Genomic DNA, 13,981 nt, shown 5'->3' on the forward strand with positions numbered 1-13,981 from the left:
GTGCCTTGATGTACTTGTTCAACCGACGCAGGTCCAGGATGGGGCGCCAACCGCCTGTCTTCTTTCGGACGAGGAAGTATCTTGAGTATACACCGGAGCCCCAGAGCCTCTTGGGGATGAGCTCGATGGCACCCTTCCTGAGCATCGCCCTTACCTCCAACAGCAGTTGAGGGGCGTGATTCTTCTTCCTGGCCACGGGAGGAATGCAGGACACTTCTTTTGAAATTCCAGCGAGTGTCCGCCGGCCAGGGTGTCCAGCACCCAACGGTCGGTGGAGAGGGACTCCCACACGCTGACGAACTTCGTCAGCCGGCCTCCCACCGGGATGCTTTGGTGGGGCCCGACGCTCCGGCCGGTTCAGTACTGCTTGGAAGAGGCCTTGCCGCCTTGGCCTCCTTGCCGACTGCGGCAAGACCCTCCTTGCTTGCCGCGGCCTCTGTAGGCCTCCTGGGACGAGGAGCGGGCTGCCTGGCGGTAAGTAGAAGAGCCACCGCTGGATCCCTTGGAGGCTCCCTGTCTGCCACCAGAGCTCCGAAAGGGCCGCCGTTGCTGAAGGACTCCTAAGGCTCGGGCTGTTTCCGTGTCTGTCTTGATGGCCTAGAGGGACTCATCCACCATCTTTCCAAACAGGTTGTTGCCGTCGAACGGCATGTCCAAAACTCTGGTCTGGACGTCCTGGCGTAAGTCCGTCGCCTTGAGCCATCCTCGTCGTCTGAGGCAAACCCCGTTGCCCAGTTGGCGAAATCCGGTATCAGCAATGTCCATTGCCACCGTTGTGGCGTGATACGACGCCACCACTCCTTCCTGCAGAATCTGTAGGGCCTCCGCCCTCTAGTCGTCCGGTAGGAAGTCTAGCAGAGGAGCTATCTTGAACCAAAGCTCCCTGTCGTAACGGGCCTCAATCGCTAAGGCATTGGCCGCCTTAATCGTCGTCACCGCCGACGAGATGACTCGTCGTCCCATGGAGTCCAACGGCGGAGAAGTGGAAGTTGAAGCTGCCGCACCCGCTGCTTTCTTCTTGGCCGCTGACGAGACAACAGAGTCCGGCGTGGGCTGGGCCCTGAGGCACAAGGGGGTGGCATCGGGGACCCGGTACTACTTCTCGTACCTGTCCCTCTTGGCGGGTGTCGTGGAAGGGTTCTTGAGGATAGCCAGCCCCTCATTCCTAGATGTTGTCGAGCAACGGCACCGCGAGGACCGTCTTTCTCTTGGCCTCTCGTTGTTGGTAAAGAAAACCTTCCTTTTTCTGTTCCTCAGGGCAGAGCTGGAAGAGCTCGGATGCCCTGGCTATCATGGCGTGAAAAGAGCCAATTTCGTCGGGCGGAGAAGCCCGAGGGGGGGTGATGACGGGATGTCCGTTGTGTCATCGCCGCCGTCGTCGTCCGTCGCCGTATCCTCTCTAGGGTCCGGCGAGGGGGATGAGGGGTCCACCAGCCTCGCGGGCACGAAGGGCGGAACGGGATGGACTCTCCTCCGCTTGTTCAGAGGGCTTCCCGACGGGCCTGGTTCTGGATCCTCCGCCGGAGTCCGTGGTAACCTCGTCCTTATCTCAGTACATAAGGATTGGATCGTGAACAAAATGGCCGCCGGGCTATCCTGGGGCTCGGGTAATGGCTGCGACGGACGGGATGGCTGCTCGCGGTGCTTGGCCTTCTGTTGGGCCACCGTTGCCGGGGTGCCCTCACAGGACTTAGAAGACCGCTCAGACTTTTTCTTCGCCTTCTCACCTGCTGTGCCCTTCTCCAGCCAGGCGGCGAGGCGGGAAAGACAATCTTGCTTGGTCTGTTCCGACAGGTTCTTGCAGAACGCACAATCCTTCTGCACGTGCGTCTTGTCCTCATGAAGGCAGTAGAGACATCTCGAATGCTCGTCCTCCTTGAAAACATTTTGCAATCCGCATCCTGGGCAGCTCCTGAATAGCTTGGATCCGGGCGTCGAATTTCCCTTGTCCTGGGCCATGTCCGTTGAGGTAGGCCACAGAGCTTTTGGAATCCTCCAAGAAGCGTAACTCGACGAAAACTTCACCCTTGAGGGGCGTAGAAGAATTCAAAAACGGGTCCCCGTTATCGCAAGTAGAAACGGTGGAGCTTGAGGCTCGATTAACCGAAAAATTGAGAAAAATCTCCTGAAAAAACATCAAAACTCAGTAAAAGCTCAAGAGCTAAACACGAGGACTCCCAACACTTGAACGTGCGGTAAAAATCAGAGGATGGCTGCCAGGGGAGGGGCTTAGGTAGAGGGCAGTCATTGGCTGGGGGCAGTGTGACCCAGAGATCAGTTATTGGTTACTACTAAGAAAGACAGATCAGAAACGAAACTGATACTGATTTTTTCTTTACCGAGGATTCCCGGCCCGACGACGGGGAATATTCATGAGCATGTGAATCCATGCCAGACCCCATGCTGGACAAAGGACGATTCCTCCAGGAAGATGACCCTGAGTAGGAGTGTTGTTCAGGCTGTTTTATAGAGACGCTAAGTGATTTAGCCGCCACTTTCAAGGTCTGCAGCTTATCTAAACTTTCGTCCGTCTTGCTGCCGGACAACCTCAAGCCGTCAAAAGGCATATTGAGTAATCTGAATTGCACATCCGGTGCAAAACTCTACTTCCTCAGTTGCAACTCTATTCATCAAATTTCTGTACCCATGGTCTGCAGGGTCGAGTCTATCAAAATCTACTTCAGGAGAAGTATTCAAGCCACTGGCTGTTTATAGGCATTCATACAGGTCAGCCATCTTAGATCTAGGGTCTATTAATTCTTCAGGGACATCTCTAGTCCCAAATTTCACTCCAGCCGGAGTAATGTCCTCGACAGAGGAATGCTCCTCATAAATGGACGACATAGACCTGAAAAAGTCTTGTCTAGGTTGTGGTTGGTATATCTTTCCGAGTGACTCAATAGGCATTGTAACGCTCACCTGGCTCCCACGGAGGCACTGGTCTGGTCTTGGTTGCTGTGGCCTCTTCAAGCGTGATGCGCAGAATTCGGACCACCGATTGAACAGGACCCCCAAATCTTGCTTGTCTGGCCCGTAGGAATATCCTTCTGCAGATGAGAAAGGGGATTAACTGTCTGCTGAATAATGTGCTTGCTCCCCCCTTTCCCCCTTCGTTCTCCTCCGACTTCCTCCAAAACCCCCGGTTTAAGCTCACCTTATGGTTTGGAAGAATGAACTCTCCATCCTGCTTCTGGTGCAGGGGCGCGCGTTCGTCCAGTTACTTCACTGGTTTTCAGAATGGCGCTGGCAAATCCACTTGACTTTACTGAGCGATACGCCGTAAGTATGAAGATGCAAAAGTTCAAGTGTGAGCCGCCTTTTATGTTGTCTTTTTCTGTCCTTTATTTCAGGTGCAGAACAAAGGCGATGCGTTGAGGGGTTAAATTGCCGGGGTAAAATCAGGTGAGTCAGTGATGAGGGCGACCCCTCTAAATGTCTTTATAATTCCCCGGTACCTGCCAGAGATGTGGCGCCGACCCGAGATGTGGAATGGCTCACCAAGAATAGCCGGTAAGTAATATGGCTGAAAATCCGGCTTTCCTCTTGTGTTCCCTTGCTCACCTTTCGTCTCTTCTTCTCTACTTTAGGTGCGGTGCAGAGATGTGGCGACCGGCACTGAGAGCCGCGATGGAGCCGGGCGGCGTCTCGGGAACAGGTGAGTGAAGCGCGGCGCTGCAGCGAGCAATGCGGTGCTTTTAAATGGAAGTCGTCCTTCAGGAATGCTGGCGTGAAGATTCCGGATGCAGGTAAGAAGGTTGAAATAGTTCTTGGTTTTCACCTTTCTCTTCTCTTATTCCCTTGCAGGTGTTCCAGGTTTGAGGCGGGCGTGGCTGGAGTCCAGGTGCAGGAGCAGACACGGTGAGCGTTCAGCTGCTGGGATGCAGAACAACGCGAAGCGTGAGCTACTGTCTGGGCGTGGCTTAAATAGCCCCCAAAGTGATTCCAGGTAAGTATCCTTCCCTGGCCACGCCCGAGTGGCAAAATAGTCCCAATGAAAAAATAGTCCCTTTCAGGTCTCAGGGAGGCCTGAATCTTGCAGCATGGTCTGCATCAGGTAAGTGCACAAAACACCTTCCTTTATGGGCCTGGCGCCTATGGCGCCAGGACTGATGTCCAACATGAGCCTGGCGCCAACGGCGCCAGGACAGAGTCCAAAGAGCCCCTATAAAGGGCCGCTGGGCTTTTACCCGGGGGCGTGATGCCTGCTCCCGGGGGTGCTGGGCCTGGCCTGGTGCTCCTGGGGTAGGCATCATGACAGGCATCGACAACGGCTTCGACAAAGGTGTCGATTTTGGCGTCGGAATTAAAGTTGGCCTAGACAATGGCGTTGAAGGCGTCAATGTCATCGTCATTGGCTTCGACAACGTCGAAGGAGCCTTCGATACAGTCGAATAAGGTGTCGAAGCCATCTTCGAAGTCGGCTTCGAGAGAGTCTTCGATAGATGCGAAGTATCCTTCGACATCGACTTTGATGGCGGGTGGATTCCTGGTGCCATCTTGTTAGTCGTCACCTCTGATTTATGCACCGGTAGTTCTGATCTTTCTTTACGAGGTGTCGGGGAAATTTTTTCCGACGACACCCTCGACAACTTGTAGTCGGATTTTGCGCGTTTGGTCTTTGACCTCCCCCTGTCACTTCTGGAGTGAGATGGGTCATGGTCGCCACGCGGCTTTTTTGATGGGGTCTGGGCTGCGTTCTCGAAAATGTTCATCATCGAGGCCCTAAAGTCCTCCCATTTTTTGGGGGAAATCATGTTTTGAAGGGTATGGGACGACCCTTGCGTCAGCGGACGAGGAAGAGGACGAAAGAGATCAATATCGTCTTTTCTTCGATTTTTTAGACAAAGAAGAATAAGATTTCCTTGAACGAATTCTCGATCTTGATTTCCTCGACCTATGCTGGGATTTTTCACTCGATTCTTTTTTCTTTCTCGAAGAAGACTTAGAGGATTCCTCCCCCACTGCCAGTTTACCTCTATGTTCCTTAAGAGCCTTGTTGGTTATAGCTTGACAGGAACGGCACTCGTCGTCCCGATGGTCAGGGCCCAAACACCAGAGGCAATTTGGATGGGAGTCAGTGATCGACATCTTCTACCTGCACTTCTAACATTTCTTAAAGCCAGTTTTGGGCGTGGATGTATTTGACGGAGAAGACATTGCGCAGAAAACTGAAGCGCCTTTTTTCGTGACACGAAGCAGAGCTATCGGAAAAACGGAACTGAAGCCAACCCTTGAGGGACATCAATGCAGTGACCTTGAGCACAGCGCCCTTTGGTGGAAAAAGATTTTCAGAAGCAGCAAAGCTGGAAGATATGAATATCTAAGATGAGGAATACATGGGAGGACACAAACGATTCGAAATGGAGGGTGTGCACACAGCGTTCTCCCAAAGCCATCGTCACTGGTCCCATGGAGAGCTTACCTCCCCAAGAGATCCACCTGCTGAATACCACCCACAGGTGGACTATCGGGTAGTGGCCTCACTTTCCTGGCCGAATGGGAATGGGCTCCGCCCCATGGATATAGTGACAACACCCTGAGTTTCTTCACAGTTCAAATGTCGACATCAAGTACAGTACAACGCATCGCCATTTTCATCAGAAACAGGGAGATAAAAACATACATAAAGTCTTGTTGTCAGACTTACCTGTGGCGCTCCTTTAGATTTTTAATAGCTTGCCTAGCTTCTCCTTTTGGCAGGGAAGACAGTAGTGCGTCTACCTTCAACACCATATCACTGCCGCTATACAAAACAAAATAAAAATACACTTGTTACCCTTTAGCGATTATATTCTCACTATTTAAGTTACATCCACCAGAAATAGAAAAAGTTACTCACCCACAGTATTTAGTTTACTCTAAGTATGCAGGTTCCTCTCTATTAGCAGCCCAGGGAAATTTTAAGGCACTCTAAAATACAGTTTCTTTTTTTGGCATAAAAGTAAAACACACAATACCCCTTTTCAAAGCATTTCAGCCCAACTCCCTATGCCACCTTACAAAATATGAACACTCAACAATCAGTTCTGAACATGCAAGACCAGCCATGGATACCATTTGTTTGTAGTGAGCAGGGCATGGTTTGTGCGTGTTCGTCCATGAGAGCAATCCTTATGACGGGATGAATCTGATAACCCAAGGCTGAAATCCTCAATCAATTTGGGGATTAACGAGTAGAACAGGAGCCTTTTCTTTAAGTTGTGAATCTTGGCCTTGCCTGCTTGAGCAGCAGACCTCCATTCACATCTTTTAAACAATCTTCCCCAGGGATGGAAACAGTGGGGTGCAATATTTGGAGAGGACCAAAAGTTATGATACATAGTTTGAGGGGGCAAGACACCCATAACCCCCCTGATGGTTGCACCCATGGCTCAGTAGCAGGTAAATGAGAAATCATGGATTTGTGGGAAAATGTTCAGAAACCACTGGTCCAGTCCAATGTTATTGGGCTCCATTGGTTTAGGAACCAATTGGCTATTATTACCATGGCAAACACGTGTCCTAGAACAGAGGTAAACAGATTCTCAGCTTTGTCAGATGTACACTACTTAAGGGCCTGAAACATGCCACAAAGAACTGGGAAAGGTCTCCCAAAGGAATAAACCGGAAGACTGGAGAGAAAATCAAACATTTACTTTTCCTGTTATATTTTATTGAATGACTGGCAGCATCAGAGGGATGCTAAAAAGTACTATTAGAAATAAGTGTAGAACCACTTACCACAATTCATATTTAGTACAACACTGAGACAAAGTCATCCTATGCCTCAGTCATAACACAATACCGCAGTGAATTACTGCTTTGCTCAGTTTACGAAGAGTCTAAGAAAATATGAGCAAATAAGATTCTTACCTTTTTGAATCGAATCCCATTTTCTTAACAATGCCTTTGATTTTTTCTGCTGAGGTACTGAATGTAATCTTTTCTAACAAGTTAAAATCTTCAGTGTTAAATGTATTTTCTTCTATGGGGCTAAGGATCTACAAACATAAAAAGAGTGACTAGCATTATATTTTGCCCAGGAAAAAGTACAATACAATACAACAATGAACACCTAGTGAGGATGCGCGAATCCTGAGACAAACGTGTCATACCTGTTTCCATGAAGTCAAAATGTATTTTAATACAGGCCGATGGAACATGCCATACAAATCTACATAAAGTAAATAAATAAATACATTAAAAAAAATCAAAAGACAGTGGCTAATAACATCCTTTGAATTAATCTACTAAAATAATATCCTTCTGGGAAAAGATCAACAGTCAACACACTCATGCTTGGGCAAGAAACTCGCAAAGCGGGATGGCAGAAAGATTGTATGGCAGAAAAGGGACTATGGACTAGGAGTATACTAGCCACTATTGTCATTAACTTGTACATACAGCAGCATCCTGTCCCCTTTCTACCATCCCATGGGAAATGTATGGAGCAATAGCAAATGGGAGGATAACTTTCACCCACATTGATTATGTAACAATGTTTTCCCAAAGCTTGCACCTGGTCTGGAGCCAAGGTCCATGGATAATGCCTACAGAAACAGGATGTGAAGGTGAACTGAGGCTGCCTTTGCTCTCACGGAATGGGCTTGCAGACCTGTAGGGGATTCTTGCCCTGACATTTGTAAGATTCAACAGTACAAGATACAATCCAACTTACAATAGTGGCTTTAGAAGCCTTCTTCCCCTGCTTGGGATGTCTTCGACGAAAAGTATTTCCAAATCTCTGTACTGAGGTCGTACACATGTAAAACTAAACAGACATCCTTGCAATTAAGTACCGTTTCAGCATCAGAATAAAGATTTGGGGAAAAAGCTAGCCAAAAACATTCCTTTGTTAATATTGAGATCAGACACAACCTTAGGAAGGAAGTATGGGTGAGTTCTAAGAACCGCCCTTGTGGAAAACAGTGAAAGGCTCCCTGGCCAATAGGGAATGCAACGCACCGATCCTTCTAGATGAAGTGACTTTCACCCAAAAAAACCTTTTCCAGGACACTTACTGAATTCTATAGGTTTCAAATGGTTTGTGCACTAATGGGATTTAAATGACTGTATTTAAATCCCATGAAGTGTGCAGTGGTCTGACCAAAGAAAATGTATGTGGAAAGACCCTGAAAATGTCTCTGGATAATTGGGTTAGAGGCAGAAAAAGGAACATGTTTCCAAATCACACTATCCCACGAGGCAGCGAGATATGCCCTGCAAGACTCCAGCGTAACATCTGAGCAGGCCGGATCACCAAGAATGACAAAAAGCCTGATCCAGGGATGCCTGTAAGGGAGTCAGATGATTTTTGATGCACTAGTGACAAAAGCGAATGAACTTATCCTGGTACTGCGCACTGCCTTCATAGCCATTCGAATCATAGACATTTTCTTTTTTTATTGGCATTTGTAAAGCGCCAAAGGGCATCAGGGCGCTGTTTCAAATGGTTACATTCATCTTATGGATATAAACACTGCTGTACCCACTGTTACATATATCTTAGAAAAGTTGGAAAAACAGGGGGACAAACACACACATGGCCAGACGAGGCTGGGAAATATACACAGATAAACAGACATATACACAATTATGACCACCCTCATAATGGTAGTTAAATTGATAAAATCAGAAAGGCACAAATGACCCATGGCTAGGGACTTGCATACCCTGCTGCTAAGTACAGTGATTGAGAGGACGTGTGGCAAACCAGTCCCTCCTGCTGTATGAGAATCTCTGAAAACTGTGGGAAATGGAATGAAGGGGTTGGTGGAAGAGATAAGTGCTCCAAGAACTAGACGGGTGTCAGCCAATGGGGAAGTATTAAGTTGAGTGTAAGGAAGGCATAGTATCAAACAGTAAGACAGACACAAGTGATCACAGGCCAAGGGCATTTATTGACCTTCAATCGGGTTTGAAAAACGCCTATCTAATCCTAAATCTAAAGATGGGCGCAAGCTACGACCATCAAATAGTAACGCAGTCCTAATGGTGCCTTGACAATATAAAAGGGCCCATACTAATAAACCTATTGCCAATCCTTACTTCTAAATACAAATAGTGTGGGAATCAATGTTATGCAAAAGAAAAAAGTTTAAGAAATGATATGTCAGAATATGCAAGCTGTTGGCCTCCCTTCTCCACGTTTTCAGAACAGGACAAGGCGGCGCACTCGGGCTTAAAACAGTCTCTGGCTTCTCTAGCACGAGGGTGTAGTTCAAATCGCAGTATCAGGGCCTTCAATGTCAAAGTCTATTTGCCATTCAAAGTCTCTTACTTCAGAAGGTATGATGTGACAAACATTCAAAACTTCCTTTCTCCTCAGGATTCTCATGTATAATTTCTTGGGTGATTTTCGATTCATCCCGAGCCCCTCTCTGCCGGGCTCAGAGCCACTGTAAAACAAAACCTTCAATTGGTCCCCCTCTGCCGGGCTTGGACCAAATTCATGTACTTTTTCAAACTTTCTCTATTTCATCAAGATCAAAGACTTTCGAATGTGTGGAGTATTTTGCTTGACCCGTCGCAGGACCAGTTCAATTCACATTTGTTCTCTTTCAATTGATCGCCCTCTGCCGGGCTCGGACCGAATTTATCTATTGTTATTACTTCTCGGCTGGATACCTTACAGAGACCTTCGATTGAGCATCCACGTGGTGCTGGACTGCTCCGTCAAAGGTATTATAGCTTGCTTTAAAGTTCAATCACTCATCAGCAGTTTAACTTAATTTGCATCTCATATCACACGCGTTTTAACAATGTTCGTTCCAGCGCTCGCCATACAATGTTGCTGCTTGCAACCTTGGCTTCAACACAGACTGGTCTTGTATCGGTCTCCCCAACTCACCCGCTGTGTTGCTTTCACTGAAGCGGCTTTGTTCTTGGAGCCAAAGATAGTACTGCAGTGACTGGAGATTCTCCCTGCCTTGATTACTGACGCGGGAGGGCCCTGGGTACCACTGACGCACAATGCTGGATTCTTCAGCCTGGTTTCCTGATCTTACTTTCCCAAAGCCTCGAGAACAGAAAGCATAACGGTTCCTTGTCAAGGGGACTTCCCTCCTTGTGACCCCCTTCTGTTTTGCCGTCTTTCTCCTCTCATTAAACTGCCATCTTGGAACTGCTGTTTTCTGTTGTGCTTTGCCTCGTTCGGAGTGTGCTCTCATGCTCCGCCTTTTATCTGTGTGGGGAAGTGTAATGGAAGTCAGGTGTGTGTGATGATCAGTAATTGCCTGACCTTGCCTGACGATTGTATTGGGACATGTCAGGTACACAGCTCGGGTGTTAAGTCTTTTTTCCGTTAGAGCGGACTTTCAGCGAGAAAGTGTTCATGTTGGAAAAGCGCTGGGGTGTAGAGTTCTTAACTATCCTACTGGGTAGGATGGGGCAAAGGTGTTACAGAGAAGGGAATACCGCGTCTCACCATCCGGTGTCCCACTCCCCAAAGACCCCTCACCTAGGTGATCCTCCTGCACTGGTCCACCCCCAGGAACTGGATCCAAAAGTGATGGCCATGTCCTGGCAACCTGGATGACAGATTCCCAGAGACTAGAGGGTGAGACACCTTCTGGTTTCTCACAGGAGGCAATTCCTCGACCACCTGATATCCCTCAAGACCTTGTGTAAAAGACTGACTGGATAGAGCACAAAAGCATTCATGTGATCCCACGAAAGTGTCATTGCATCCCCTAGGGAAGGGTAGTCTTACCCCATCCATGAGGCATACTGCCGGCATTTGAAGTTCCGTGAGTTGTGAAAGGTTCGATGAGGGGAGGAACCCACAACTGGAAAATTAGGAGCCGGTCGGAGTAAGGCAAATCATGCTTGCGAGTCTGGTGACGAAACTAGCCGTGCTGGTCAGCCTAAATTTAGCTATACCATGCAAAATGGCTCACGTTCAGGAAGGTTCCATCCTGAAGTGCTCACTCCCAGATAGCTGCCTTCCTTTTTGTTGATGTGGATCATTGCAGATTGCAGAAGTATTGTAAGTCAGGATCAAAACTGCTTGTTCCTGATCAGGGGAAGGAAGGCAGTGGGTGCCAGCCAAATTGCCTTCAGTATCGGAACATTAAAATCTGTTATACTCCTTCCTGCCTATTATAGTTTGTGCACGTGCAAATTGTTCAGGCTAAATACCCAACTGAACAAAGAAGAGTCGGGCATGGTGAGCTGACACATGGACTCTTGAAAAAGGAGGATAACTGAGATATTGAGGCCAGACGCCGACCAGAAAAGATCCTGTTTGACACCCGCCTTGATTTCTACTTGTTCTGACCCCATAGGGAAGATATATGCATCTTGGTACGTCTTGTGTGGAAGATGACGTTCAGTACTGCCACCACACAGGAAGCGACAAGACCAAAAATTGCCTGAAACCACCAGACCCTGGTACCATCTCTCTGAAGTGAGTGTGACACACTGTCCTTGACATCACTGTTCCTGCGCTGGCTTGTATAAACCCTGGCCTGCTCAGTGTAACCAATCAGAGACTGACATGGACCTCGCTGAAATTCCTTCACATTCATAGAAAAACTTGACTATCCAGTTGGTTGTCCAAGAAGTATACACATGAACATCATTCACCTATAAAATGGAGGCTACTGCCCTCTATTTTGTGAACACACATGGGCCTGAGTTCAGCCTGAAGGGAAGGACTCTGCATTGAAACTGGGAATCCCCTAGGGAAAACAGAAGAAACCTCTGGTGGGGCCCCTAGATCGGGACGCTTAAGTAGGTATCCTTCAGAGCCACAGTGCAAACCAAATACCCAGAAGGGACAACCTGATTTGCACCGGCATGATTATCTTGAACTTTTCTAAAAGTAGGGAGATGCTCAGAGAATACAGGCGCAAGATTGTGTGAAGGACAGTCATGTTCTTTTTCTGATCGCAAGCATTCTGGAAAAATAACCTAAGCTTGTCTCTGGGGAGTGGACAGGCTCTTTGGCCCTCATGGAGAGGAGCTGGTTGATCTTCATGCTACATGGTTTGCTCTCCTGCTGGAGGGGAAGAAAGAGGGGGGGACAGGGGAGGATTGGGAGCCCAAATCACTTCAAAATAACTGATTGGGTCTACAAATCCTTGAGAAATGAGTTGCATATATCCAAGCGTTCTGACAAACAGCCTCCTACAAATGGACCCTGATCCTCATATTATTGTTCCCCTTTGTTATCAGGCGATGGTGTGCGGGAATAGATGCTGGGGTGCTGGGATCTGACTAACTTCCGTCACTGTTGACTGGGGGATCTTTTCTTGTGCATCTGTATTAAACTTGGACACTTGCATCTAAGCAGCTACCTGACATTTGAGCCTAGACACATTCCTCTTGTAACGGTGTCACTATGATGAACTATTAATTTCCATTACATCTGCTTGGCCTCGACCAGACCTCATCTACATGCAGCAGTAGGGTATCAAAATCCCCCATCTTTCTCCTCCACTTCCGACTATATGTGCCGCCAGGACGTCTTTAGCATTTGCTTGCTGAAGCTTCACAGCAGAAGTCTGATAGATCTTTCACCCAAACTCATCAACGGTATTGTCCTCCCTATTTGAGGCACAGCTGGCAGATGACTGTCCAGAAGATGTGCTGCTTAGTGTGGTGGCCATCACCACCAATGACAAGGATATTGGCAATGATGCTAGGCTAGGGTTTTCAGATGGAACTGGCTTGTACCTGATGACCAGCCTACGACTGATGTTTTGCCTGAAAGCGGTTGCTGCCAGATCATAATGGCCTCCGCAATTAAATCCTTTTGCATGTGAACAACAGATCTGGCAGATGCCCTGAATGCAAGACCAGAGTATAAGACCCCTTCCTCAGATGATGGTATTTCAGGATAGTGCTGCTCCTGAATTCCACAAGCCCCTCTAATCTCTTGTGGAAAGCCCTGGTAGAAGTAGCCATTTCTCTATCTGACTCACCGAACACATCGGCATTGTCTGGATAGTCTGTTGAGATCGAAGGTTGTGTCACGACTCGCTCCCTTCGCTCCCGTTCCCACCACTTGGGGGCATGAATTGGGGTTTATTCCCTACTTGGCTTATCCTCCGAACCTTATGCTACAATGCGGTGATGAATTGGGAATGCTAAATCCCTATTTTCCAAGCTACTTCCCTTCCGGATCCATTCCAGGTTTTTGGCAGCCAGCATGCTGCTTTAATCAAATGACTATGCTTCCCAGAATGTCTGGCCCACTGCTTCACCTCCACCCTTGCAGGGCAAGGTTGGGTGGAGGATAGGCAACACCTGTGGCTGCAGGTGCAGCAATCAGCACACCTGAGGCGTGTGCTGGTTAGCAGCTTTAAAAGCCTCAGTTTGCTTCAGTCCAATGCTGGTCATTGATGCAGTGTCCATGTTTGTGACTGGTCCCTTGTCCCTGGTGCTCAGCTTTCTGCCTAGATCCAAGTTTCTATTTTCTTGTTCCTTAACCCTGGATTTCGAATTTATTGTGCTTAATTGATTTCTGCTTCCTAGATTTTCTGTCTTCCTCTGTTTGCAGGCAGCATTTCTTAGTGCTTTCCCTTTTTGATGTAGCCCAGTTTGTCTGTGTTCTATATTTCTTTGACTTTGTCCTTTGCTGCTGTAAACCTTGATGCCTTAGTCTTCCTCTTTAGATTAGCTTCCTGTCTTTTCCCTTGGATGGGTGGGGGGAAGTTTGCCTTGGTAATTTCGTTTTCCCTGCTCCTGTTCCTTACCTTCTCTTGGAATCCATTCCATGTTTTCCCCTTGCACTTCTGCATTTATTTCCCATTGGTTATTAGGTGTGGTGTGCTGTTGTAGCTAGCTCCTGTGTGAATGCCTATGTTTTCCTCACTATTCTGTAATCACTATTCCTACTTGCCCCTTGTCTTGAGTCTTATGTATTTAGTCATCCTCCCATTGCTGTTATAGCCTTTCTGGGTCCCTGTTTGATCAACAGGGTCCTTGGGCTTGCTGACATTCAAGACGTATTTCTCGTCCTCGTGAGTACTGTTTTTAAGTTCCCTTATTTAATACC

The 13,981-nt window shown here is 47.9% G+C and overlaps 1 protein-coding gene across 2 annotated transcripts in view; it reads right to left on the minus strand.

Moving 5' to 3' along the window:
• Positions 1-13,981, minus strand: part of UGGT2 (UDP-glucose glycoprotein glucosyltransferase 2) — a 1,923,861-nt gene that overhangs the window by 998,316 nt on the left and 911,564 nt on the right. For both annotated transcript variants that reach the window (XM_069639785.1, XM_069639786.1), the window contains 2 exons: positions 6,853-6,980; positions 5,648-5,743 (listed from right to left, as the gene is read on the minus strand). In XM_069639785.1, the coding sequence (XP_069495886.1) occupies positions 5,648-5,743; positions 6,853-6,980 (224 nt within the window). The remainder of the gene's footprint in view (positions 1-5,647; positions 5,744-6,852; positions 6,981-13,981) is intronic.

The sequence above is a fragment of the Ambystoma mexicanum genome, chromosome 7q (genome assembly GCF_040938575.1).
Source record: "Ambystoma mexicanum isolate Mex_15411 chromosome 7q, UKY_AmexF1_1, whole genome shotgun sequence".
Lineage (NCBI taxonomy): Eukaryota > Metazoa > Chordata > Amphibia > Caudata > Ambystomatidae > Ambystoma > Ambystoma mexicanum.